General features: G+C 40.8%; 1 protein-coding gene across 1 annotated transcript in view; it reads right to left on the minus strand.

The window, feature by feature from the left end:
* sbf2 (SET binding factor 2) overlaps positions 1–26369 on the minus strand; it is a 598480-nt gene that overhangs the window by 64218 nt on the left and 507893 nt on the right. Inside the window, exons 25-26 of the mRNA XM_080190221.1 lie at positions 24229–24377; positions 12941–13139 (exon numbers count right to left, since the gene is read on the minus strand). Coding sequence (XP_080046347.1) covers positions 12941–13139; positions 24229–24377 — 348 coding nt within the window. The remainder of the gene's footprint in view (positions 1–12940; positions 13140–24228; positions 24378–26369) is intronic.

The raw sequence follows: 26369 nt of genomic DNA on the forward strand, positions 1-26369 counted from the left end.
TAAAAAAAACTCGTAACAAAAAGGCAACAATATGGTCTTAATAAATCCACTAGATGGCAGTGTTAGACCATTCGCTAGGGATTCCATATCTGTTTAACACACTAATTATAACCGCCAAACAGAAACAGGAACTCGGCATTCACTCCATTAATCGGTGCATGCATCGTTTCTTCAGCTGGTGATGTCACTGTTGTGTGCCCATTTCCCCCCACCTGCTCACAATTCCCTGGGAACTGGAGGAAGAGCAGGGAGTGGAGATGGGAACAGGAGGGGACACAGAGCAGCATGGGAGGGGGTGCAAGAATAATGTGTGTTCTGTCATAGTTAGGTCTGCACTGGATCTAGGCACTGCAACTGCATATGCTGTGAGTGCACTCTGTACAGTTGCAGAGTAAGAAAAATGTGGCCTAATACAATTTCTTAGATGTACTAATTTTAGACTTAACCTTGCAAGTATTATGATTGATACCAAGGCAGATCAGTTACAGACATTTAGCCTGGCAATGACAGCGTTAGTTGCAGTCACCATCGCATTTTCCTTGTGATCACCAAATCCCATCTTCAGAGTGATGGACATTCATCAATGTCATGTGGCATCATCAATGTGCCATGTGGAACAGATTAACAGATTTAGCAGCTCAAATGAGACACTGGCAATCACAACAGAACTGTGGAACACAATCTGTAACTTCTTGACCTCACCTATGCCTCACTCCGCTATGTCTTTCAAGCTGGGTGATCCACTCTGGTTCACTGAGAAGCGCAGAAGGGCATATGCTATAAACAGTACCAGATATGTCTGACAATGATAGGCAAAACTTGTTAAGTTACAACACCTTGCCAAGTGCATGCTATCCAGTGAAAGAACATGCAATAGACAGCTGAACAATCGCATAAGTAACAGATCAGTTCAATGTTTCTCAGTCCTACCATGCACAAATAAAATGAGGAGGTGGCACCATAAACTCACATGTTCACACAGATGGCAGAGACCAGCACCTAAGATAAGCCGGAAACATTAGCAACAATTTTCAGACAGAAGTGCCAAGTTAACAATTCTGTTTGAATTCCTCCTGCTGTCCCCACCATAAACAGTTGCCAGTCTTCAGCAAATTCGATTCACTTCACATTACAACAACAACAGTCAAGTGCACTGGACTTAATGAAAGTTATCTGAACTATTAACTATCAGATATAATACTGAAGACCAGTTGTCCAGAATATATCCAACTGGTCCAAGTAAGCTACAACAGTAGCACACAATGAACCACAATGAAGACTGACCAAATATATTGCTTTCACAGAAGACAGGTTAAATCCATCCAGCCAGCCAATCACCACCTTATCAGCCTATTCTCAATATGAGAAAAGGGCTGAAAATGTTGTGAACTACCTGTCAAGAGGCACTTAATCTGCAATAATCTGCACAATGATGCACATTTATGTTCTGCCAGGAATGCAAAACTCCCAAGTTCATTACAACCTTAATCCAGGCAAGGGCATGTGGCTGATTCTAGTGGTGAGGTGACATTGCCTGGTCTTACTGTCAGAGCAGAAGTGTTGGCACTAAGAAATCCAACTAAAACTGAGATGGGGAAAAATTCTCCAGTAGCTCATTTCATATCTGGAACAGAAGTCAACTGGCTGCAGTTGTTGGAAGCCAATCATTTCAGCTCCAGGGAATTGCGATAGGCGTTCCAAAGAGCAGCACTCTCTAACTATCTTCAGCTGCTTCATGAATGAAATTTTCTCTGTCATAAGGTCAGAAGTGAAGCTGTTTGTTGATGATTGCACAATGTTCAATTCCATTCACAATTCCTTGGGTGAACATTCAGCAAGATCTAGCTGGGCATCACCCAGCTTTGGGCTAATAACTGGCAAGTAATATTGTGTGACACAATTAGCAGGTAGCTAACATCTCTGACAAGACAGAACCTAATCACTTAACCCAAGATTAAGCAGCAACACCATCTTAGACATCCTCACTATCAACACTCTGAGCTCACTGCTAACCAGAAAATTAACTTGATCAATTACATAAACACCATGGATACAATACCAAGTCAAAGATGGGTAATTTACTCACTTCCAGAAATGCACCTACCATCTATATGGCACAAATTAGGAATGCGATGACATACTCTCTGCATGGCTGAATGAATGAAAATTGCAAGGACGCTCAATAAATTCAATGTCATAATCCAAGACAAAGCAGACTGCCTGATTGTTTAGACTGTGGATTATGTGCTATTTATCTTTCCCCACTGTTTCTATCCTGCCTGCTAAAGTGGACAAGTTCAAATTTTCTCACAATACTCAATCTGCCAATTTTTTGCCACTCACTTAACTTGTCTGTATCTTCTTACAGATTCTTCACCCTCTCTTGACAACTTACTTTCTTACCTATCTTGTCATCATCAAAATTAGCTACCATACATGTGATCCTTTCATCCAAATAATTGACGTAGATTGTAAATAGTTGAGGCCCCAGGACTAATTCTTCTAGCAATCCACTAGTTACAGTTTGCCAACCCAAAACTGACCATTTCATCTCTATTCTCTGCTTCCTGTTAGCAAACAAATCCCTTATCCATACTAACACATTATCTCCCGCTTGTGATGTGGCATCTTATCAAGTGCCTTCTGGAAATCCAAGTACAGTTTTACTTGTGTCCACTTTGCTTGTTGCTTTCTCAGGAAACTCTGATAAATTAGTCAACACAATTTCCCTTTCACATACCCATATTGATTCTACCTGATCAAATTATGATTTTCTAAATATCTTGCTAGAACTTCCTTAATAATGGATCCTAGCAATTTCCCTCTGAAGTATGTTAGGCTAAATGGTCTGGACTGTAGACACTGAAGGGTCTGAATGAACAAAGAGACATAGAGGCTCAAATGCATAATTCCTCGACGAATTAGTGTCGGTAGGTAAAACTTAAAGAGAACCATTTTGGGTTTTATACATGAGGCATAAAATGAAACAGTAAGGAATTAATACATTTTTACAAAGCATTGGTTGGGCCGCAGTATGCATACCACTCAATTTGCATAGGAGTCATCAATTTTATGAGTGAGGATAGAAGTTAGGACAAACGTCCACACACACATTGTTAAAATATTAATTTATTTTTCACAGAGAACAGCAGAGGCAAAAATCATTGCATTTTTTAAGAAGGATAAATATGGGGAAAGAGTGAAGGAGCATCAATAATTTTGGATAACTACAGTGTGATGTTAGTCTATCTTTTAGAGGCTCTTTTTCTAAATCATGTTTTCTACAGTTGTAAGCAAGCCTTTTTGCCTTCAGTTGTTTTCTCATTATGGCATTAGTTTGTCTGGAGGAGTCTTTTCATCGCTGCTTAAACTGTTTATTTTTACTGGGGTGTTTATGACTCTGCATTGTTAGGAGAAAAACTGGTTGGCAGGTCAGGTGACAGGAGCTCTTTCATTTTCAGTTCTCAGCTGCAAGTCTTAGTTTTTTTTAAGAAGGGACAGCAAGGTGAAAAGAAGTGTTTCTCTCTCTCTCTCCCCCCCTGTTCTATTTGGAAATTGTGAAAACAAGAGGTCTTGCCTTTCTGAAGGGGATAATCTGTTATTGGTGGCTTGACCACAGTCTACCTGGGGTTCTGGGAAGCTGCTCTAACTTCAAACTGTTCTGGATGTGACAAGAGGATCAATAGAACTTATAAGACAGAGTCTTCAATTCTCTAACCAAAGGATTCAAGTCCAATATTACATGAGTTTTGGTCTTTGCTGTGTTGAACCTGTTTAAAAGGTTTTGTCCATGGCATTGGTTTTGTTTGATTGGAACATTTTAGATACATTTGATGAGGGATATATATCGTCATGGTTATTTTGTTTGTGATTGATAAAAACTGTTGCTAATTTTTTTCCCATATATGTTAATTATGTTCTTAAATAAATTTTGTTTGATAAAAGTTCCATGATGGTCATTTGAATCATAGCTGAGATGAAACATATCATGCTTACACTTGCCAAATTCAAGATGCAAAACATAAGATCCAGGCAGGCTCCATAAAACATTTTGGAGTTTCTGACCTGAACCATTATAGTAGCTAGGTCTGGAACAGACAGAATTAGCATTCACTGCTATAAACATGTGTGTGTGCTGTCTCTGTGTTGTGCAATATTTCCTGATTCCTGTCTATTTTCCAGCTCTCTTCAGTAGCTGTGCTTTCTGAAATTGCACCATTAAATCCTGGAAATCAGCTGCTCCCCTCCCACTATTGCTGGTATCACTGGAATCATTTAAATTGGTCTGGTTTTGATATTTTCATTTTAACCCCATATAATATCTGGTCTAAAATGAGAAAATTGGACATTTGCCGTCGGGTTTATGTTAAAAATTAAAACCAGAAATTTTCTTAGAAACAGACTGGTCAGAAAACAGGAAAGTAATAATCTAAAACCATCATAAAGACAAGAGACTTTCATCCCATTGGTCTGAACTGATTTAAAATTCAGGAATCATAGGGAAAATAAAGTCTATTCTCATGTTTTGAGGTCTACAGATCATTCTTCACAGAAAACATTTGTAAAGGTAATTATGTTGTGAAGTAGAACATTTATGTTATAAAAAAAGTTTCAGAATATTGTTGCTTTGTTGAGCTAGCTTTGCTGTTTTCTTAATGTGTAAATAAAAACTATATTTATTATTTTTTTAACTAAATTATTCCCATTATAATGGCCATCCTGCTTATTCACCTTATGATGACCATAGAAAAAGGAGTTAAGCCATTTGTTGTCTTCATCAGCCTGCTCCGCCAATCAACAAGATCATGGCTGATCTGATGTGGCCTTAACGCTACTTTCCTTTCTGACCCCTATGAGCCTCGACTTCCTTGTCAATCAAAAATCTGTCCAAATCAGCCTTGAATATATTAAATAAACTCATGTCCTAAGACCATGGTACTATGATACCTGACTATATTTGCCACCACTGTCCCGCTGTGTTTCAAAATCCATACAAGTCATTGTCTCATCAAACATTTGCTTGATCTGCATTTGAAAGACTGAATTAACATATATGATTCAGGTCATATTGATAGACCTCTGGTTACACAATTATACAAATCGAGATAGGGCTTTGTGATTCAATTGTGACTCAATTCTGACAAAAATGAGACACTTAAGACAGTTCATGGAGTGACAACCAGTGAACTCGCTGGGACCCATGGCTCAAGATGCAGCCCCTGGCGCCTAGACCGATTGTGGTCCCCTCTCCCTTTCCACCAATCCTCTCCACCCCCCCATTGGCCCGCCTCCATTTGGATTGACCCCATTGGCCTGTCCTCCACAGTCCCTAACCCCCACTGGCCCCTTGCCCTAGCACACCACTATTGGCCCTGCTCCCAGCATTGTCCCGTAACAAGGTGCCCAGTGGGCAGTGCACAGGTGCCAGGCTGGCACTGCCCAAGGGGCATCCCCTTGCACTCAGCCTCCCCAAGGGGGCCTCAACGGCCTCCGGTTCCACCGCAAAGCCAACACGACTGTTCCCTGTTAATGGGGAGCAGGTATTTTCGTCCATAAAGGCAAGCGAGCCTGGATGATTGAGCACTGGGCTCGCTAAGCAGATGCAAAACAGCATTTGTATGCATTTAAGTAAATGAATCAGTCCCTTGCCCACTTCTGACCTCGCTGAAAACCTGGATCTCATAAAATCATGAGAGGGGTGAAAATGGGGCCATTCCCGCTAGCTGCTTTATACATTAAAACGATACTTCAAAGAAACTAAATTGACTGCAACACATACTGAGGCCAAGAAAGCCATTATGTACACGTGCAAATTCTTTATTTTTCCTTAGCACCAGTAAATATTTTTGACATTGCATTTTTTAATTCCTATTCCAGATTTGATTTGCCAAATGTCCCAGACTCCCTAAAAAACTTGCACCAACACTTTATTCTACCTAATTAAAAAAAAATCATATAACAGCATTCAACAATCATTATATAGGATTAGATTGAATATCAAGTCCAACCAGTTCACACCGTTATTTATGTTCCATCACTCAAGCCTTATCCCATTTTTTTCTCAGCTAAGTCTACCATCATAACTGTCTATTCCTTTCTTTCTCTTATAGCTTCTCCTTAAATTGATCTATATCTATCACTTTGATCACTCACTGTGTAGTTATTTCCACATTTTTACTCCGGGTGAAAAAGTTTCTTCTGAATTCCCTATTGGATTTCTTCATGACCATTTTGTAATGATGGCCTCTCATTATACTCTTCCCCACAAAAAATAAATGTTCTTTCTGTACTTTTTTGACCAAAATCTTTAATAGCTTTAAAAACTACTACTGAGTCATCCTTCAGGCTTTTTATTCAAGATCGAAGAGACTCAGTCTGTCGAGGCTTTTCTGATAATACGAACCCATACATTTCTGATATCATTCTCTGCACCTTTTCACTCTCTCCAGTGCCTCTATATGCTTTTTATAACATGACAACTAGAGTTATATGTGGTACTATGCCTGAACCAAGGTTCGATACAGGTTGAGCATAACTTTCTTATTTTTCAACTCTATCCCTCTCGAAATAAATCCTGGCCTTTGGTTTGCCTTTTAAATGGCCTTGCTAACCTGTGGCAGAATTTACAGTTTTGATATATTTGGACTCTGAGCTCCTACTTAGACTTGCATCTTCCAAGTAATAAGTGGCTTCCCTATTCTTGTTACCAAAATATGCTACCTCATATTTATTTGCTGAACTTCATCTGCCATTATTTTTCCATTCTGCAAGTTAATCAATGTCCTTCTGTAATTTGTTGTCAGTCCTCTTTAGTATTGGTATGAAAAAGACCTCTCAGCCAAAAGACCAGGTCAGCCCTTTTGCCACTTGTTAGTTCTCCTGACATGTCTTCTTCAATATCACCTTATGTGTGACTCAGGCAATAATTCAAAGATTATTAACCATTGAGATTCTGCTCTTTAGCGTGGGGCCCAACTCCTGATACTTTATCAACAGGATCTCCTCCATACTCCTATTTATGTTGCTTATTCCAACATGGACCACAACAAGTAGATTAAATGCCTTTCTTTTCAAGCTCCTCTCCAGCCACCTTGAGATATCCTTTACCTTGGAACCAGGTGTCAACTTGCCGAGGGTTCTAGTTCTTGACTGCAAGAGATGCTCTCTCTTCACATTACAGAGGCCCCTGTTACTATATTTCTATTTTGCTCTTTCCTTACTGGGACAGGCTTGAGTCATAGTGCCTTTGTCTGCATTGCGGTTGTCCTCCCTGCAGTCTTTCTCCGTGTCCTCACAGGTAGCAAGTATATCGTATTTGGTGGACAGAACCAATGTTTGCAGGGTCTCCTTCTCAATTTCTCCAAAATCCCTTCATTCTGAAGCCAGATTGGTGAAGTAGGAATTCAGATACCAATCTTTAAGTTTATTTATTAATGTCACCAATAGGCTTACATTAACACTGCAATGAAGTTACTGTGAAAATCTATAGAATGCAACATTACATATGCCTGTCTCCTTCCTAACAAACATTGTGTCCCAAAAGTCTTTCTTCACATAATTTTGATTTAAGAAAAAGATCAGTAAACTAAACAAATTAGGTGACAGTCTCTGGTGGGGCACTCAAGCTAAAACAAAACATCAAAAAGAAGCTTTCAAGTGAAATCAAAATATTGGTCCTGGGTGATTAAGCAACCTAGTGTCCACCGGTCACAGAGGTCTTGGAGTGTACCAGTTAACACTATGTGTCCCCTCTCCAAGTCCATCTGGCCGCGAACATAGCCACAGAAGAAGGGCAGACAGTTGTATCACATGACCCCCTTGACAGCCCTCTGCCTGGACCTGTTAATGTCCACTTTGGCCAGGACTAGGACCTTCCCTCCCCACCGGCCCCCCACTGCACTGGGTGAGTATCTTTGTGCTTAATCAATTTACACTGTTCGTATTTGTATATGTAATTTACTATTACAATTTTCACAACATCAATATCTACCGTGTGGCGCCCTTCAATCACAACCCCCTCCCTTTTTCCTGAAACTGTTTTCTCCCCTGGATTGCGGCAATATTCAGGATAAAACTGTTCCTTAGGTATCGGAGGTTCTCAAACTTGTACTCTAGCTCAATGAGTCACAGCTCAATGAATCTGAGACAGGGAGATTTGAGATGGAGACATGTCTTACAGAAAGATTTGTTTTGGACAGTCTCACTACCACAAACTCCCACAATCTGTAGTCAAAACACAATTTTTTTGCTGGACCCGTTCTATTGTTCATGAAATGTTACAAATCAGATTGCTGTTAAAAAAAAGTTACAGCTAATTGAACAATCTGCAACTTTTTTTTAAGGATTTCAAATGGGGCAGCACGGTGGTTGGCACTGCTGTCTCACAACACCAGGGACACAGGTTCAATTCCTGGCTTGTGTCACTGTCTGTGTGGAGTTTGCACATTCTCCCTGTGTCTGCGTGGGTTTCCTCCGGGTACACCGGTTTCCTCCCACAGTCTGAAAGGTGTGCTGGTTAGGTGCATTGGCCATGCTAAATTGTTCCTCAATGTACCTGAGCAGGCACCGGAGTGTAGCAATGAGGGGATTTTCACAGTCACTTCATTGTAGTGTTAATGTAAGGCTGCCTGTGACACTAATAAATAAAGTTTAAACTTTTTAACTTTAAATGGAGTGGGAAAAATTAAATTCTTGCTGATCCTAAGGTAATCAATAAATACATTGAGATTAACCAGTAGGGTCCATTAGAGATCAAGGGGGCAATCTGTGTGTGAAGGTGCAGGACATTAGAAGGATGTTGAATGAATACTTCGCCTAGGTCTTTACTCAGGAAAAAGAGAATGTACATACAGGATTCAGGAAAAAGGACTGTGAGGAACTTGTACAGCTTGACATAGGAGAAGAAAAGGTATTGGAGGTTCTGATGGGCTTAAAAATGGACAAATCCCCAGGATGAATTGCATTGCTGGCTACTGTGAGAGGGGAGCAGGGAATTGCAGGGGCTTTGACTCAAATTTTTAATTCTTCTCTGGCCACATGGGAAGTGCCAGAGGATTGCTAAAGTGGTTTCAAGAAAGGTGGTGGAAAGAAACCAGGAAATTATAGACAGGTGAGTTTTAGCTCAGTTGTTGGAAACTATTAGAGAAAGTTCTGAAGGAGAGAAATAAACTCCACTTAGAAAGGCATGGCTTAATTAAGGATGGTCTGCATGGCTTTGTCAGAGAGAGTTATGCCAAACAAATTTAATAGAGGTTTTTGAAAATGCGATCGAGTGTGCAGATGAGGACATGCAGTTTGTGTAGTTTATATGGATTTTAGCAAAGCCTTTTATGAGGTTCCACATGGAAGCTGACTGAGAAGTTTGAAACAAATAGGAATTCTGGGAAATTTGGTGAGATGGATCCAAAACTGGCTTTGTAGTAGGCTGCTTGAGTGACTGGAAATCGATAACCAGTGGCGTACCACAGGTTCAGTTTTGAGACCCTTATTGTTTCTTATATACATAAATGATATAGATGATAAAGTGGGGGGAAATGATAAGTAAGGTTGCAGATGACATTAAGATGGGTTGGTCAGATGAGCAGAGTAATGGCAGATGATATTTAATCCTAAGTGCATTGATAAACTTGGAAGAAATTGATGAATGACAGAACATTAGGAATGAATGGATCTTGGGGAAGTTATTCACAGGTTCTTAAAAGCGGCACAGCAGATCAATAGGATACTTAAGAAGACATATGGGACACTTGCTTTTATCAGTCATGGCACAGAGTATAAGTGCAAGGAGGTAATGTTGGAGCTGGACAGAATGTTGATCAGGCCACAGCTGGGGTACTGAGCATCGTTCTAGTCACCTCACTACGTGGTTGCACTCGAGGGATAAGGGGCAGTTCATCAGGATGTTGTCTGGGATGAAGTATTTGAACTACAAGGAGAGATTGGACAGGCCTTGGATTGTTTTATTTAGAGCAGAGAAGGTTGAGAGGGGATGTGATTTAGATGAATAATATTATGAGGGGTATGGACAGGGTCAATCATGAGGGAGTATAGTTTTAGGGTAAGGGGCAGGAGATTTAGAGGCAATTTGAGATTTTGTTTTTAAATCCGAAGATGGTGGGAATCTGGAATGCATCGCCTGGGAAGGTAGTGGAGGCTGAAAACCTTACAACCTTTAAAAAGTATTTGGATAAGCACTTGAAACATCTTAATATTCAAGGATATGGGACAAGTGTTGGAAAATGGGATAAGCATGACTTTAGTGGTAATTATCGTTGGTGCAGACGCAATGGGCTGAAGGCCCTTTTCTGCAATGTATGATTCTATGACTCTGTGATTCCATGACTACTGGCTCAGGGGGCAAGGGTGAGGGTGTGAGGGAATGCGTGGGGTGGGTACCTGTGCCGGAACCTGAGTGACAGGCTCCCACTTTGTGCTAACCTACGTACGTATGATATCCTTAAGTTGTGAACAGTTTCAAAGACAATAATGACAACAGTGAATCCATTATCAAACGTCATATAAAAAAGCTCTAATTTTGTATATTGATAAGTCTGAAAGAATAATAATGAATGAAAAATAAACCTGAACCTGAATTGAGTGCAAAGGATGGAAATATAGTCCACATCTCCTCATCACTTACTCCAAGCAAAGTAAATAACCATTCAAATAACATATTTCTCAACATTATTTTTTCCCTGATTGCTCACATCAACTGTCTGACAATTTCTGGTGACCAAGATGATAAAGGCTTTCACAGAAATGCCAGGCCTTTTGCTGACTCAACCTTGAAATCAGTTGTGCTCAATTTTCTGTGTTATAGTGGTCCAACATCTACTTCAGATCATTGAATAATGTTGTGTAGATTTTTGTTAGTAATTAGCACTCTGCCTTGTATCTTATGGAAGGCTTAAGTGCTCCTGGGCCTAATCTCAAACTGATTTCAGAGTTGCCCAATCTCTCCCTCTCAGATCTGGTCCCACCAATCCCTTCCATACCTTTCAATCAAGGTCCCAGTTCCAGCAACTTATTAGTTCAGATTTAGCTCACCTGCTTTGATTACCAACAACCTGCACTGCTAGCTCCTGTGCTTGTGTTTCAGATTGTGGCGATGTCTTAGCTCTGCTCCACTCCTTGGTCTGCCTCTGTTCATTGTTTTCCTGTCTTAATAGGTTTGGCTGATTGCTCCTTAGACTCACACTTGGTTTGGCCTAAGACCTCCCATCAACCTTACTGACAGGCTGGAAGATAATGGGACCCTGTCGAAACTTGTTGGAAAGTCAAGATAATATTTACACAGCATTTTTGGTCCTTGACAGCCACACCCATCTTTTTACTAACCTTTTACAATTTACATACCCATTGATTTTTGAATTCCTTATGTTAGGTGCCAGTCTCTTCTTACACTCTTTCTTTGCTTCGCTTATTTCTTTCTTCATTCTCCCTCTGAACTTCCTGTATTTAGCTAGTTCTCATTTGTAGCATCAACCTGACATCTTTTATACATACCCTTTCTCAGCTTCATCTCACTCTCCATCTCTTTCACCATGCAGGGAGTTCTGGATTGTTTGTCTTAACTTTCCCCATCATGACAATATACTATATTGACTGTACCCAAAATTTCTAGACCAGACATAAGAGAGTCATGCAGACTTAAAATAATAGCTCTGTGTCTCTCCACAGAGATGCTGTCAGGGCTGCTGAGTTTTTCCAGCACTTTATTTTTATGCCCCCTTCCTTGTTGGGTTGGAAACATTCTGATCTAGAACTTTGACAAAGTTTTGACAAAGAGTCATCTGGACTCAAAACATCAGTTCTTTTCTCTCCTTACAGATGCTGCCAGACCTGCTGAGATTTTCCAGCATCTTTTCTTTTGGTTCCTGATCTGGAAAACTGCCCTGAACAAATACACTTTAGAAACTATGTCCCCTCTCTGCTGTTTACACTATTACAATCCAAGTCTATTTAAAATCACCCAACTTCAGAGTTTTTATACCTCTGTAATTTCCTTGTAAATTTGTTCCTCTTGATCTTTCACATTGTTTGGTAGCCTATAATGTACATCTAATGGCATAATGGTTGTTTTTTTTAGCTTTAACCAAGTAGATTCTGTTCCTTACCTTTCTAAGACACTTTCCCCAGACTCTAATGTTTTCCCTAACTAAAACTGTCACCGCTCTTTCCTGTCTTCCTTGAACCCCTTGTATTCAGGAATATTTAGAGAATCATATCCATACAGCAAGTATCAGTCCTGATGAAAGGCAAAATACTGCAGATGCTACAGCCTGAAACATAAACACAAAATGCTGGGAAATCTCAGCAAGTCTGACAGCATCTCTGGAGACAGAATAGAGCCAACGTTTCAAGTCAGGATCAGTCCTGCCCTTTTTTGCCCTTCATTATTACCAGAATGTCAGATTCCCACAATGTTCATTAAAATATTACAAACAAGATATTTATTTTGTGTTGTCAATTCTGCCAGTGTCTCTAAGCTAGGGATGTTGGGAAAAAATAATTTGCAGGTTCTCATTCTTCATCATTGTCCAGTGACTACTGCTGCAAAGTGCACATGCTGATAACATTGGTTGAATGAATCAAATGTATTGATCATCCTCTGTCAATGATTTTGGTACAGAAACGTCACTCTATTCTTCAAATAATTCAATATGCATCGGTTAATTTAGCTGACAAGTTTTTTAAAAAATCTAAATTGACTTGTAAACATGTCTCAAAATCCCTTTAAGTGCTACTTGAAACTGTATCAACTTTGCATGAAACTAACTTTGTTGTTGCCAGCTATTCTTTAGTTTAAATATTTTGACTCGATTTATTTTTTCTTGCGTATTTCACTGATAGCGTGGAGCCCACGCTTCAGTTCACCAGAGTGCCTTTGTGACATGATCTAGCTATTGATTTGTGACTGCAAAGACTTAAATGCACTAACCTTCTACATAGCAAATACATCCTATTGGCAGCAGTTATCCTGAAGTGCTCTGTCTTTGAACGAGATGAGCTTGCACTGATAGTTCCCAGACCCAGACGCTGATAGTCTCGGAAACACGCTCGCTCTACTAACTGTTCCATGGTTGACTTTTCTGAAGCTTTCAAAGTGCTACTTGTGGGAAGTTCACCATCATCTGAAGCTATGATGTACAAAAATGGAGAATATTACTAATCACACAGATAACAACATAAGCAAAGTACTGTATATGTTGGAAACGTGAAATAAAAACTAAGTGCCAAAAATGTTCAGAAAGTCTGGCAGAATCTGTGGAAATACAACCTAAGTTAACATTTCAGGCAAATGACTTACCACCACGAAAATGTTTGCATTGAAACAGGTTTCAAGCAAGAACAGGCAGGGGAAAAGGGGTGATGGTGGAAGAGGGAAAGCAAAGGTGAGAACAGAACATAAATTCTGTGATCGTGTGGAAGGCAGTAGTGAGTCGATGACAAAAGAATGATGATACAAGACAAAAGGGGACAGTGATAGTAAAGGGACAAACAATGAAATTGGGGAGGTATAAATGGGAATAACTGAATTATTACCAACAGCTACCAATGATAATGATTTGAAATAGGTGAACTTCATTTTGTATTGGGGAAGTGCCTTATTGAAAGATGAGATATTGTTACATTGCAGGCTTGTCCAGCTTGTGGCCTAAAGGCTAGATTGTGATTCCCAAAACCATTCTGTGTTGCTCCCTGAGCCACTGTTCAAACTGCCTGAGGTTGAAGATTCTGCAAGATGCTGCTCCTCCAATCAGAGATTGCTTCTCTCCTACATTTATTGTTGATAGGCCCATTTGTTCAGCCGAAACAGAGCACGTATAGGAAACAATCTCTGACTGGAGGACCAGTGAAGGTGAATGAGGGAAGGAAGAAAAGTGAAGCTACGGAGAGAGAATGCAGGGCCTTGACAGAGAATAGGCTGTGGGGGCCCAAAGAGAGGCGCTGACTGGACCAAAGAGAAAGATCGGTTGCTGGGCTGCGAAGGTGGAGGGGAAAGATGAAGGGGCCTGGGTGTAGGGGTGAAGGGACTCACAGCCAGGGGTGAGAGAGTGAGAGAAAAAGTGAGAGAATGAGGGAGGAAGTGAGTTAGTAAGAACGTGCGCATGCGCACATGCGTGCATCTGGCTCACTTCCAGGCTCAGAATGCCCAGTCATCCTCAACCCCGTTTTCCAACACATTCTCTCACCCACATTCAGTAGGTGGGAGTGAGTGAATAAACATCCTGACACTGGGAGCGAGCCGGACATGGAGCCTGCACCAACAATTCAACAATTACAGGCCCTAACAATGTAACCCCACGCATTTACCCTGCTAAACCCCCTGACACTAAGGGACAATTTACCATGGTCAATCAACCTTACCTGTTCATCTTTGGACCGCAGGAGGAAACTGGAACACTTGGAGGAAACCCATGCAGACACAGGGAGAACGTACAAACACTCATTTGTGACTGGAATTGAACTCCAGTCCCTGGCACTGTGAGGCAGCAGTGCTAGCCACTGTGCTAACATGCTGCCCATAGAGATATGAAAGCAGGTTCCATCTGTGATAAAACATTCTATTCTACACACAAAGATCTCTCAAATTTTCTGTCCAACAAGGCTATTTGTGTGTCTCATGCACATCCAAATGCTGGCCGAGATCATGGCTGGGCTTAGTGCCAAAAAAAAGCAGAAAATAAGAGCACAGAAAAGGGAATAAAGATTTAGAATGAAAGCCATGTGGAGACAGTGACACAATTTTTTTTGTCTACGTGTTTCACCCTAGAAGATCTTCTGCATTTTACAGACATGTAAAATTCATATTTAATATCATACTATTACTACAGTAACCACAAATACATTGATTTTGTTAATAATGATTTTGGTACAGAGATATTAAAGTATCCCTCAAGGGATCCATCATAAAGTTTATTTATTAATCACAACTAAGGCTTATATTAACACTGCAATGAAGTTACTATGAAATTCCCCTACTTGCCACACTCCGGTGCCTGTTTGGGTCAATGCACCCAATCAGAATGTCTTTCAGACCGAACACGTACAGTAAAAGAGGAACTGAGAAACTTGCATCTGTGCTGTTGGCTGTTGTCATTAAGCTCTCCCGGCTACTAATGAAGATCAGCTAGGGGTAGAAATCATCTGAAAAATATTTAATGGCTTTTCCATAAAGAATAAGTGCGGCGTGCAGGAATGGGACGGCCGTAGTTATGGGGGATTTCAATCTGCATATTGATTGGTCGACCCATGTTGGATGCGGGGGGCTCGAGGAAGAGTTCTTGGAATGCTGCCGGGATAGTTTCCTCGAACAGTGTGTGTTGGAGCCGACGAGGGAGCGAGCTATCTTGGATCTGGTGCTATGTAATGAGGCGGGTAGAATTCGGGACCTTGTGGTGAAGGATCCTCTTGGGGAGAGTGATCATTGTATGGTGGAGTTTCTGGTGCAGAGGGAGGAGGAGAAAGTGGGTTCCCGGACACGCGCCCTCTGTTTGAATAGAGGGGAGTACGGTAGGATGAGAGAAGAATTGGCGAATGTGGACTGGGGGAGCGCGTTGGAGGGAGGGTCTGTTGAGGAGCAGTGGAGGATCTTTAAGGAGATCTTTCTTGGTGCTCAGTGGAAATTTATTCTGATGGTCAAAAAGGATAGTAGGAAGAGAGGTAATAAGCCGTGGATAACGAAGGAGGTGAAGGAAAGTGTTAAATTAAAAGCGGAGGAATTTAGAGTAGCTAAGAGTAGTGGGCGAGAAGAGGATAGGGAGAGGTTTAAACGTCAACAAAGATTGACAAAGAAGTTGATAAAGAAGGGTAGGAGAAACTATGAAGCTGGGCTAGCGCTTAATATAAAAAAGGATAGCAAGAGTTTTTATAAATATATAAAAAGGAAGAGGCTGGCTAGGGTGAATGTTGGTCCTTTAGAGGATGAGAAAGGGGACCTAGTGGTAGGGGATGAGGATATGGCTAAGGTATTGAATAAACTTTTTGTTTCTGTCTTCACGGAGGAGGACGTGAATAATTTGCCGGGTGTTAGCGATGGAAAGGTGGTAGGACTAGAGGGTCTTAATGACATTACTGTTACTAGAGAGGTGGTGCTCGACAGACTGGAGGGGCTGATTGTGGACAAGTCCCCAGGACCGGATGGAATGCATCCGAGGGTTCTGAAAGAAATGGCGGAGGTGATAGTGGATGCCTTGGTGGTTATTTTCCAGACGTCGCTGGATTCCGGGGAAGTGCCGGATGATTGGAAAACGGCTAATGTTACGCCGTTGTTTAAGAAGGGTGCCAGGCAAAAGGCGGGGAATTATAGGCCGGTTAGTTTAACGTCTGTGGTAGGTAAAATGTTAGAATCTGTCATTAAGGAGGAAATTGCGAGGCATCTTGAGGGGAATTGCTTGATAGAGCAGACGCAGCACGGTTTCATTAAAGGGAAGTCGTGTCTGACAAATTTACTGGAGTTCTATGAGGATGTGTCTAGGGCGGTGGATAGAGGAGAGCCGGTGGATGTGGTCTTTCTAGATTTTCAGAAGGCGTTTGACAAAGTACCTCACAAGAGGTTATTGCAGAAGGTCGAGGGACATGGAGTTGGGGGTAGGGTGTTAGCGTGGATAGAGGATTGGTTGTCAAATAGGAGGCAGAGAGTGGGGGTCAACGGGTGCTATTCGGATTGGCGGATGGTGACTAGTGGAGTGCCCCAGGGGTCGGTGCTGGGGCCTCAGCTTTTTACCATTTATATAGATGATCTGGAGGAGGGAACCGAGTGTAGGGTGTCGAAATTTGCTGATGACACCAAGATTGGGGGAACGGCAAATTGTGCGGAGGGTGTGGAGAGTCTGCAGAAGGATCTAGATAGGCTGGGCGAATGGGCCAGGAAATGGCAAATGGAATTTAATGTTGGCAAGTGTGAGGTGGTCCACTTTGGTAGGAAGAATGGTAGGAAGGACTATTACTTATGGGGCGAAAAACTGCAGCAGGCAACGGCGCAGAGGGACCTCGGGGTCCTTGTGCATGAGTCGCAAAAACCCAGCTTGCAGGTGCAGCAGGTGGTCAGGAAGGCAAATGGGATGCTGGCCTTCATAGCGAGGGGGATTGAATATAAAAGTAGGGAGGTCTTGCTGCAGCTGTATAGGGCATTGGTGAGGCCGCAGCTGGAGTACTGTGCGCAGTTTTGGGCGCCGCACCTGCACAAAGATATTTTGGCCTTGGAGGGAGTGCAGAGGAGGTTTACTAGGCTGATACCGGAGTTGAGGGGGTTGAGCTATGAGGAGAGGCTGAATAAACTGGGCTTGTACTCGTTAGAGTTTAGAAGAATGAGGGGAGATCTCATTGAGACGTATAAGATGATGAATGGGATGGACAGGATAGAGGTGGAGAGACTCTTCCCGCTCAAAAAAGACAGTAGGACTAGGGGGCACAGCCTCAAGATAAAAGGGGGGGCAGTTTAGAACGGAGTTGAGGAGGAACTTCTTCACTCAAAGGGTGGTGAATCTCTGGAATTCTCTGCCCGTTGAAGTGGTGGAGGCTGCCTCGCTAAATATTTTTAAGACGCGGGTTGATGGGTTTTTGATAGGAGAGGGGATTAAGGGTTATGGGGAGAAAGCGGGAAAGTGGAACTGAGCAGCGACAGATCAGCCATGATCTTATTGAATGGCGGGGCAGGCTCGAAGGGCTAGATGGCCTACTCCTGCTCCTATTTCTTATGTTCTTATGTAATACGAGTGCAAGCTCTAAAACCAGTTTTTTTAGGTGGCCCTCCAATGGGATACCTCACAGTTGCTGGAGTGTCTCCTCATGTCTCACTTCATGGCCACCCTGCAAGTGCGTTTACTTTGGATGCCTTGGGGAAGCTCAAGAAACTTCCAGAGTAGTGTGGTATGGGAAGAAATATGGCTGAAATCAGCATTTTTCAGGTGGAATAAAGTGGAAATCTATCCTAACATAAATTGTAATCCAATTTAAAAAAAAAATCAGTTCTGTGCATTTGTCCAAATCATGCTAAGTATTCCTTGATGTTCTTTTGGACAGCACAAAAAGAAATAAGAAATTTGCATCAAAATGTGCAGTGCTAGAAGTCATCTCTCTATTTGTTGCAATTCAAACAAAAGGAACTGGCAAACAATCCAAGCCGAATAGCAAACTCTTGGATAGGAAGACTGCCAACTTAAAAAATGTAAAATATTTTATTCATACACGTGTGGTGATTGTTTTTGGCAATTAATAATAATTTCCTGGACACAAACGTTGAAAGATTGACTGCAGGTAAGGAAATTTAAGCGGCATGGTAGCTAGCACTGCTGCCTCAACGCCAGGGACCTGGGTTCAATTTCCAGCTTGTTGGTGTGGAATTTGCACATTCTCCCCATGTCTGCGTGGGTTTCCTCCTGGTGCTCCAGTTTCCTCCCACAGTTGGAAAGAACTGCTGGTTAGGTGCATTGACTTGAACAAAATGTGGCGACTGGGGGAATTTCACAGTAACTTCATTGCAATGTTAATGTAAGCCTTATTTGTGACTAATAAATAAACTTTTAAAGAAACTAGGGATGGACAATAAATGCTGGCCTAACCAGTACTGCGCACATCCCATAAAATGAATTAAAAAATAGGAATTGTGATAAGTCCTGTTGTGTACCATTCCAAATAAATATAACAAGATAATTAACACACTCCATCTGGCAAAGATAATACTGGAAGAAACAGGCACGGTTGCAAGCATTTTATTTTCATCGATATTTCTTTTACCATATCATTGAACCATTATAAAGATAACCTAAACATAGTATCACAGAATGGTGAAAGTACAGGAGGCTAGTCAGGTTGTCATGTCTGTGCCAGCTATCTTGCACGAGCAATGCAGCTAGACCCCTGTATTTCCTTCATCGTCAGGTATTTATCCAATTCCCCTTTGAAAAGCACCATGACATCCATCTCCACTACCAACTCAGGCAGTATATTCCAGATACTAACCTCTTGAGCAAAAGGGGTTTATTCTTCATGTTGGTCATTCACCATTTTCAGTACCCTTCTGATTCTGATACCCTTGAGTTTAGAAGGATGAGGGGGGATCTTATAGAGACGTATAAGATAATGAAAGGGTTGGATAGGGTAGAGGTAGAGAGATTCTTCCCGCTTAGAAAGGATAGCAGGACTAGAGGGCATAGCCTGAAGATAAGGGGGGGGTTGCAGTTTAGAACAGAGTTGAGGAGGAACTTCTTCACTCAAAGGGTGGTGAATCTCTGGAATTCTCTGCCCGTTGAAGTGGTGGAGGCTACCTCGCTAAATATATTTAAGTCACGGATAGGTAGGTTTTTGATAAACAAGGGAACTAAGGGTTATGGGGAGAAAGCGGGAAAGTGGAACTGATCCACTTCAGATCAGCCATGGGGCAGGCTTGAAGGGCTAGATGGCCTACTCCTGCTCCTATTTCTTATGTTCTTATGATTCTCAACCCTTCCGACAATAGAAACAGTTTTTTCTCAGCCGTCATTGCTATGAAATCCGTTCTAAGACTTCACTTCCCAAATGAGAACAACTCCAGCTTCTACTTTGTATCCACTTAAGTTCCTTATCCCAGGGACCAGTCTCACAAATCTTTTCTGGACCCTCTTTGAAGTTTTTGCATCCTTCTTGATGTCTGGTGACAAGATTTGGACATAATAGTCCAGATGAGGCTGAACCACTGTTTTATAAAGGCTCACTCCATCTTCCTGCCGTTTGTATTCTCTGCTTCTCCTTATAAAACCCAGGATCTCATATGCCTTTATAATGCCACCTTCAATGATTTGTGCACGGATAACTTCAGATCTAATCCTGAAACTCCTTTAGGATTGTATCCATTGTTTTATATTGCCTCTCTTCCTTCTTCTGACCTAAATGTATCACTTAATATATTTTGTTTGCCACATGTCTACCCATTTGACAAGCCGGGCTATGTCCTCTTGAAGTCTATCACTGACCTTCTTCATAATACTGATGAGTTTGGTATCACTTGAACATTTTAAAATTGTGCCTTATCCACCTATGTCTATAGGCATATTTATCAGGAAGAGCAGAGGTCCTAGTACTGATCCCTGGAGATTAAATGGTATTATGTACCCTTCATATCCACAGTGTCACTTTCTCTTTTATTCTGTGGACTTCAACACTGCTGGAAAGCTTATTATCTGCACTTTCTCAAACATTTTTGGAAATCAACAGTCACTAGCACAGGATGATTCTGATGGAAGTAAGATTCACAACAGAAAGAGTAAATTGTTCCATTTGGGAGGTGAGGAAAAGAATTTCTGTATTGAGGCTAAATGTTGCTGCATCAGGCAGTTGTTTTTGGCTTGCCAAACAATGAAGTTTTCCAAAATAGAGGACCCAAAATAGTGAACCAATCTCCAGGGATCAGATTTCCAAAAGTGTTTGAGAAAGTGCAGATAATAAGCTTTCCAGCAGTGTTGAAGCCCACAGAATAAAAGGGAAAGTGACACTGTGAATATGAAGGGTATATAATGCCACTTAATCTCCAGGGATCAGTACTAGAACCTCTGCTGTTCCTGATATATATAACATTAACATTAGTTATTTAACCTAGTAGATATACTCTTTGGCAAAGTTGCTCTTTTCAACTCTGAAGCTGAAAGTATATTTCAAAGGCTAACGTTTAGATAGATTAAAATTATCACGCACTTTCTTGGAGATCCATGCAGCTTTGGAGCTTGGTTATAATGGATTGAATGTTGTGTTTATCAGTGTACAGACGTAACAGTAAAGAGGGAAAGAAACATGGAATTAAAAGAGATATAAAATCTCCAATAATAAAAATGAGAAAGAATGAGATTCAACACTAACCCTAACCCTGTAAAACTTAATTTTCTGTGCAAGGGAGGTTGTTTGGCAGTAATTAAAACTTATCACAATGTCATAAATTTACTTGTATTGGAATAGGAAAACCCCAAATTTAGTAATTACAGCAGTTTCATGCTGTTTCATGTAGTTCAATGCCAAGCTTTTTGTCAAGATTGTGCAACTTTTGGAGGGAGGGGGGCAATTTCATAAATTGTGTTTAAATGGTCCCTGGAAATTGTTCTTCAGTCCATACTTTCAAACCAGTGAGCACTGATAGATAGATAAGTAATTATTTTTACTGCAAAAACCAGACCATTATCTACAGTACTTCTTGTGAAAACAAGCAACAACATCTGACTCAAAAAAAGTGCATTTGTTGCTGTTAGAAGGTTTGTATTGTTTTATTGGAACCTTTTGGATTAAAAAAGGCCAAAAGTTTCTGGTGGCAGGGCATCAAACATTGAATCATCAAAAGGACGCCAAATGGACTTCCCTGTTTTTGTCCTTGCCCAGCTCTCTGCTTTACCAACTCAACTAGTCACATTTTCTGTAGTCCTGTATATTATTTATCTTCAGATAATTAACACTCTTTTGAAAACCATGATTGAATCTCCATCCATCACACACTCAGGCAGTACATTCATTTTGCTGCATGAAAAATGGTTGTCCTTGTAATACTTCTGGTTCTCTTGCCAATTCACTTTAAACTGGGGCTCCTTTCCACTAATGGGAATAATTTCTCCCTACTTACTCTGCCTAAACCAAGAACTTAGACATCTATATCAAATCACCTCTCACCCTTCTTTTCGCTAAGGGAAACATCCTGAGAAACTCTAATCTATCCTTGTAACTGAAGTCCTTCATCTGTGGAAACTTTTTAAACTACTTTTTTTTGAATCCTGTCAAATGCTGACATATCTTTCCAAAGAGTGGTGCCCAGAACTGAACAGAAAACTGCAGTTTAGACAAAACCATTTTTATAAAGATTCACCACAACATCCTCAGTTTTGTCTCATTAACTGTTCTTTTAACCTGCCTTGTCACCTTCAACAATTTGCACATACATACCACCTGGACCCTGCACCCCCTTTAGAATTGCAGGCTTCCCTCTGGAGTTACAAAGCTTTGGGTTCAAGTCCAACTCCAGCTCTTGAGCACAACTATCAAGGCTGGCATTCTAGTGCAGTACTAAGTGCTGTGCTGTGAGAGATGGAGCTTTTCAAATGGGACAGTAAACCGAGGCGCTATTTGTCTGTTTGAGTGAATTTAAAAGACCTGTTTAGAAGGCACTGTTTCGTGGAAGAGTAGGGAAGTTATCCCCGGTGTCTGGATAATAAACATCCCTCAAGTTAACATCACAAAAATATTTCATGGTCTTTATCACATTGCTTTTTTGTGGAGTTTGCTGTGTTGAATTTGGCATCTATCTTTCTGATGCTACAACAATAACTAAATTTCAAAAGTACTTCATTGGCTGTAAAGTGATATGATCAAGTGGTCTGAAAGACATTAAATAAATGCAAGTTCTTTCTTTCTTTTACTCTTTAGTTCATATTGCTGATTTTCATTCTTCATCTCAAAATGTATCATTTTACACTTTTCCATATGTTGATTATCTAGCTCATCTATGCCCCTCGTTATTTTATAGATCTCCTGAGCCTCCTATGCTCCAGGGAAAAAGTCCCAGTCAATCCAGCCTCTTCTTATAACTCAAACTATCAAGTCCCTGTAGCATCCTAGTAAATCTTTACTGCACTGTACAGAAAGACAAACCAAGAGAAAGAAAAAAAAGGGACAAACAAAAATACAAAGTTAAAAAAGTTATATTTCCTTTTAAGGAACTTCATACTGCGAAATGTGGTTAAATGAGCAGCCAATTAAGGAGATAGCCCTTTCACAAAGCTAACAGTGGAATATTATAATTCTACCAGTTTGTCCACATTTCTGATTTCCACATCTCACATCTACCTATTGCCTAAAGTTGTCGCATATGCACATAATTACAGGCAATCATTATTAGCAATGCCATTACTTTGACAGCAAATTCTGAGCCATTAATCTTAAGTAGATAACCACTGCCTCTAATAATTCACAACCTATCTCTCTCTCCAAACCACAACCCCTAACAATGAACTGAAACTGCTGAGTCTCTTCCAGACTGAGAGCTTCCATGTCTGATAACCTATCCACCATCTCTCTCTTCCTCAATCATGTTCCGACTCCCTGGGCGGGATTTTCTGGTCGTGCTCACCCAAAAGCTGGAAAATACTGCCCAAGATCAATAGACTTTGCATGGTTCAAGTCCCACCCACTGCGATTCCCATGATGGGGGAAAATTCCACATCCTGCGTTCTTCTAACTCCACCATTGCTGCCTCCCCGCCTTGCAAATTTGTCCTTTCTTTCCCTCCATTCCCCTGCCCTTCCCTCCCATGGGACCCTAGGTCCAATTAACCTTTTAGTCCATCCTATTTCCTTGCATGACTTAAAATACTGCTCCAGGTTTTGATACTCTGTAAGATAGATTTGCCCATTATTCAAGGTGGAACTCAATTCCTCCACTTGAAGGAACAATTTCTTCATATCGACACCAGCTTATTAACACTTCAATCAGCTCATCTTTCAACCTCTCATACTTAAAGGAATAGGTTAAGTTAATGCAACCTATCCTCATAATTTTAATTTTCTAAGTTCCAGTGTCATTCTGGTGAATCTGTGCTGCATCCCATCCAAAGCTAATATATCCTTCTTGAAGTGCAGTGTCCAAAACTGAATGCAGTACTCCAGATGGGATCTAACAAAAGTTCTATACAACTGAAGCAGGACGTTCTCCTCTTTCTAATCCAGCCACTTGAGAAAAATTTGATAAATCCATTCACATTTTTCATTGCTATCCTTCTACTGGCCTTTAAAGATTTGAACTTGAGCGCCAGTATTTCTTTCCTCTTCTACTGTTCTTAATTTTGCACAATTTTGAAAATATAGAATTATAGAATCCCTACAGTGCAGAAGGAAGCCATTTGGCCCATCAAGCTTGCACTGACCACAATGCCACCCAGGCCCTATTCCCATAATGCTGCACATTTACCCTGCTAATTCCCCTGACACTAAGGATACGTTTAGCATGGCCAATTGCCTAACTTGCATGCTGCACATCTTTGGAGTGTGGGAGGAAACCGGAGCACCTGGAGGAAACCCACACAGATACAGGGAGAACCTGCAAACTCCACACAGTTACCCGAGGCAGGAATTGAGCCCCGGGTCCCTGGTGCTGTGAGGCAGCAGTACTAACCATTGTGTCACCCTTTAGTTTATCTTTCTTGAGCCCAAAGTGAATGACCTCCGATTTTTCCACATCTGCCATATTTTATTCATTAATTTATATATTCCATCTTACCTGAAACATCATCTTCCTCATTCCAGCCCGACCGATTGCCTCTTTCATCTATTGTTAAAACAATTGGTTTCTTTTTCCCTGTATATTGACGGCCTATAGTCATTTTTCCAGCCTTCTTTGCACTTTTTACAATATTCTTGGAAAGGGTGCTATAAATCATTTCAGAAAGAATCAGTAAACATATATTGAAGCACTGTTTTTTCCAGTTCTGGGACAAATATTGCGTCAACTATAAAAAACTGCCAACCAGACTTCAAGAATTTACAAGTTTTCGGTATAATTTTAAAGCATAATTTTACATGCAATGTTACTTAATTCTGGCTATTGCTCATTACAATGAAAGCTATTATAAAAACAGTATGCACTTTCCACTTCAGTATAGAGAAGGTCACTGACTATAAAACTAAACAGAACTTTCTTCTGAGTACTGAATGCCTCAAATAAATTTAGTTCTCTTATATACGTGAAATATGCAAGAGTTCTATAGGTATGTGAAAAGAAATAGCTTGGTGAAGACAAATGTCCCTTACAGTAAGGAACAGGGGAGTTTATAATGGAGAAGGAAGAAAGAGCTGGCCAACTAAATACATACTTGGTTCTTTCTTCACAAAGGTGGACACAAATAACACACCAGAAATGTTGGGAAACACAGGATTTAGTGAGAGGCAGTTACTGAAGGAAATCAGTATTTATAGGGTATTGGGGAAATCGATGGGATTGAAGGTCAATAAATCCCAGGACCTGATAATCTACTTTCCAGAGAACTCAAGGAATTCAGCCTTATGTTGGTAGTGGATAAAATGCTACAGTCCATTATAAAAGATTTAATAGCAGAGCACTTGAAAAAGAGTGGCGGTATTGGACAGTCAATATGGACTTATGAAAGGGAAATCATGCTTGACAATCTGCTGGAATTCTTTGAGGATATGGCTAGTAGAGTTGGTCAAGGGGGAGTTGGTGGATGTGGTTTATTTGGACTTCTAGAAGGCTTTCAACAAAGTCCCATATAAGAGACTAGCATGTAAAATTAAAGTGCATGGAATTGGGGTAGTGTATTGAGATGCATACAAAACTAGGGGACAGGAAACAAAGAGTAGGAATAATCAGGCATTTTTTTCAAATGGCAGGCAGTGACTAGTGGGGTAACACAGTTCTTCTCAATATATAATAATGAAATAGATGAGGGAACTAAATGTAACATCTCCAAATTTGCAGATGACATAAAGCTAGGTGAAAGGTAATGCAGCAAAAATGGACCATAACCAAATGCATGTCAGCAAAACATAAACTGAAACTACACATTTGAAGTAGTTATTTTGGCAATAATAGAATTTTTTTTCATTAAGGTTTTTATAATTCCAGGGGCTTGGTAAGAATAATATAATCAGTGCTTGGAGGATGCAGAGATGCTTCAGTCTGATTTGGACAAGTTGCGTAGGCAAATGCATGGTAGATGAAGCATAATGTGAATGAATAAATAATTGGAAATAAGAACCGGAAGGTAGATTATCTGAATGGCCATAAATTAGGAGAGTGGAATGTGCAACATGTCCTTGTATGCCAGTTACTGAAAGTAAGCATGCAACAGGCAGTAAAAAAAGACAAATAGTATGTTGGCCCTCATAGCAAAAGGATCTGAGTGCAAGACCAGGGATATCTTGCTGCAATTGTACTGGGTCTTGGTGAGACCACACATGGAATACTGTGTGCAGTTATTGTCTCCTTGTCTAAGCAAAGATGTTCTTGCTAAAAAAGGAGTGCAGCGAAGGTTCACTAGACTGATCCCTAGGATGGCGGGACTGATTGTGAGGAGAGATTGAGTTGATTAGGATTATATTTGCTGGAATTTAGAAGAATGAGGAGAGGATTTCATAGAACCTTGCAACATTCTAACAGGACAAGACAAGGTAAATTCAGGAAGAATGTTCCCAATGGTAAGGGAGTCCAGAACCAGGGATCACAGTCTAAGGGTACAGGATAAACCATTTAGGACTAAGATTAGCAGAAAGTTATTCACCCGGACAGTGGTGAGCCTGTGGAATTCACGACTACAGAAAGCTGATCAAAGAATATGGGAGGAAAAGCAGGAACAGGTTACCTAGTTGGAGGTTAAGCCATGATCACAATGAATGGTGGAGTAG

The sequence above is a fragment of the Carcharhinus amblyrhynchos genome, chromosome 6 (assembly GCF_965287045.1).
Source record: "Carcharhinus amblyrhynchos chromosome 6, sCarAmb.v2.hapA, whole genome shotgun sequence".
Classification (NCBI taxonomy): Eukaryota; Metazoa; Chordata; class Chondrichthyes; order Carcharhiniformes; family Carcharhinidae; genus Carcharhinus; species Carcharhinus amblyrhynchos.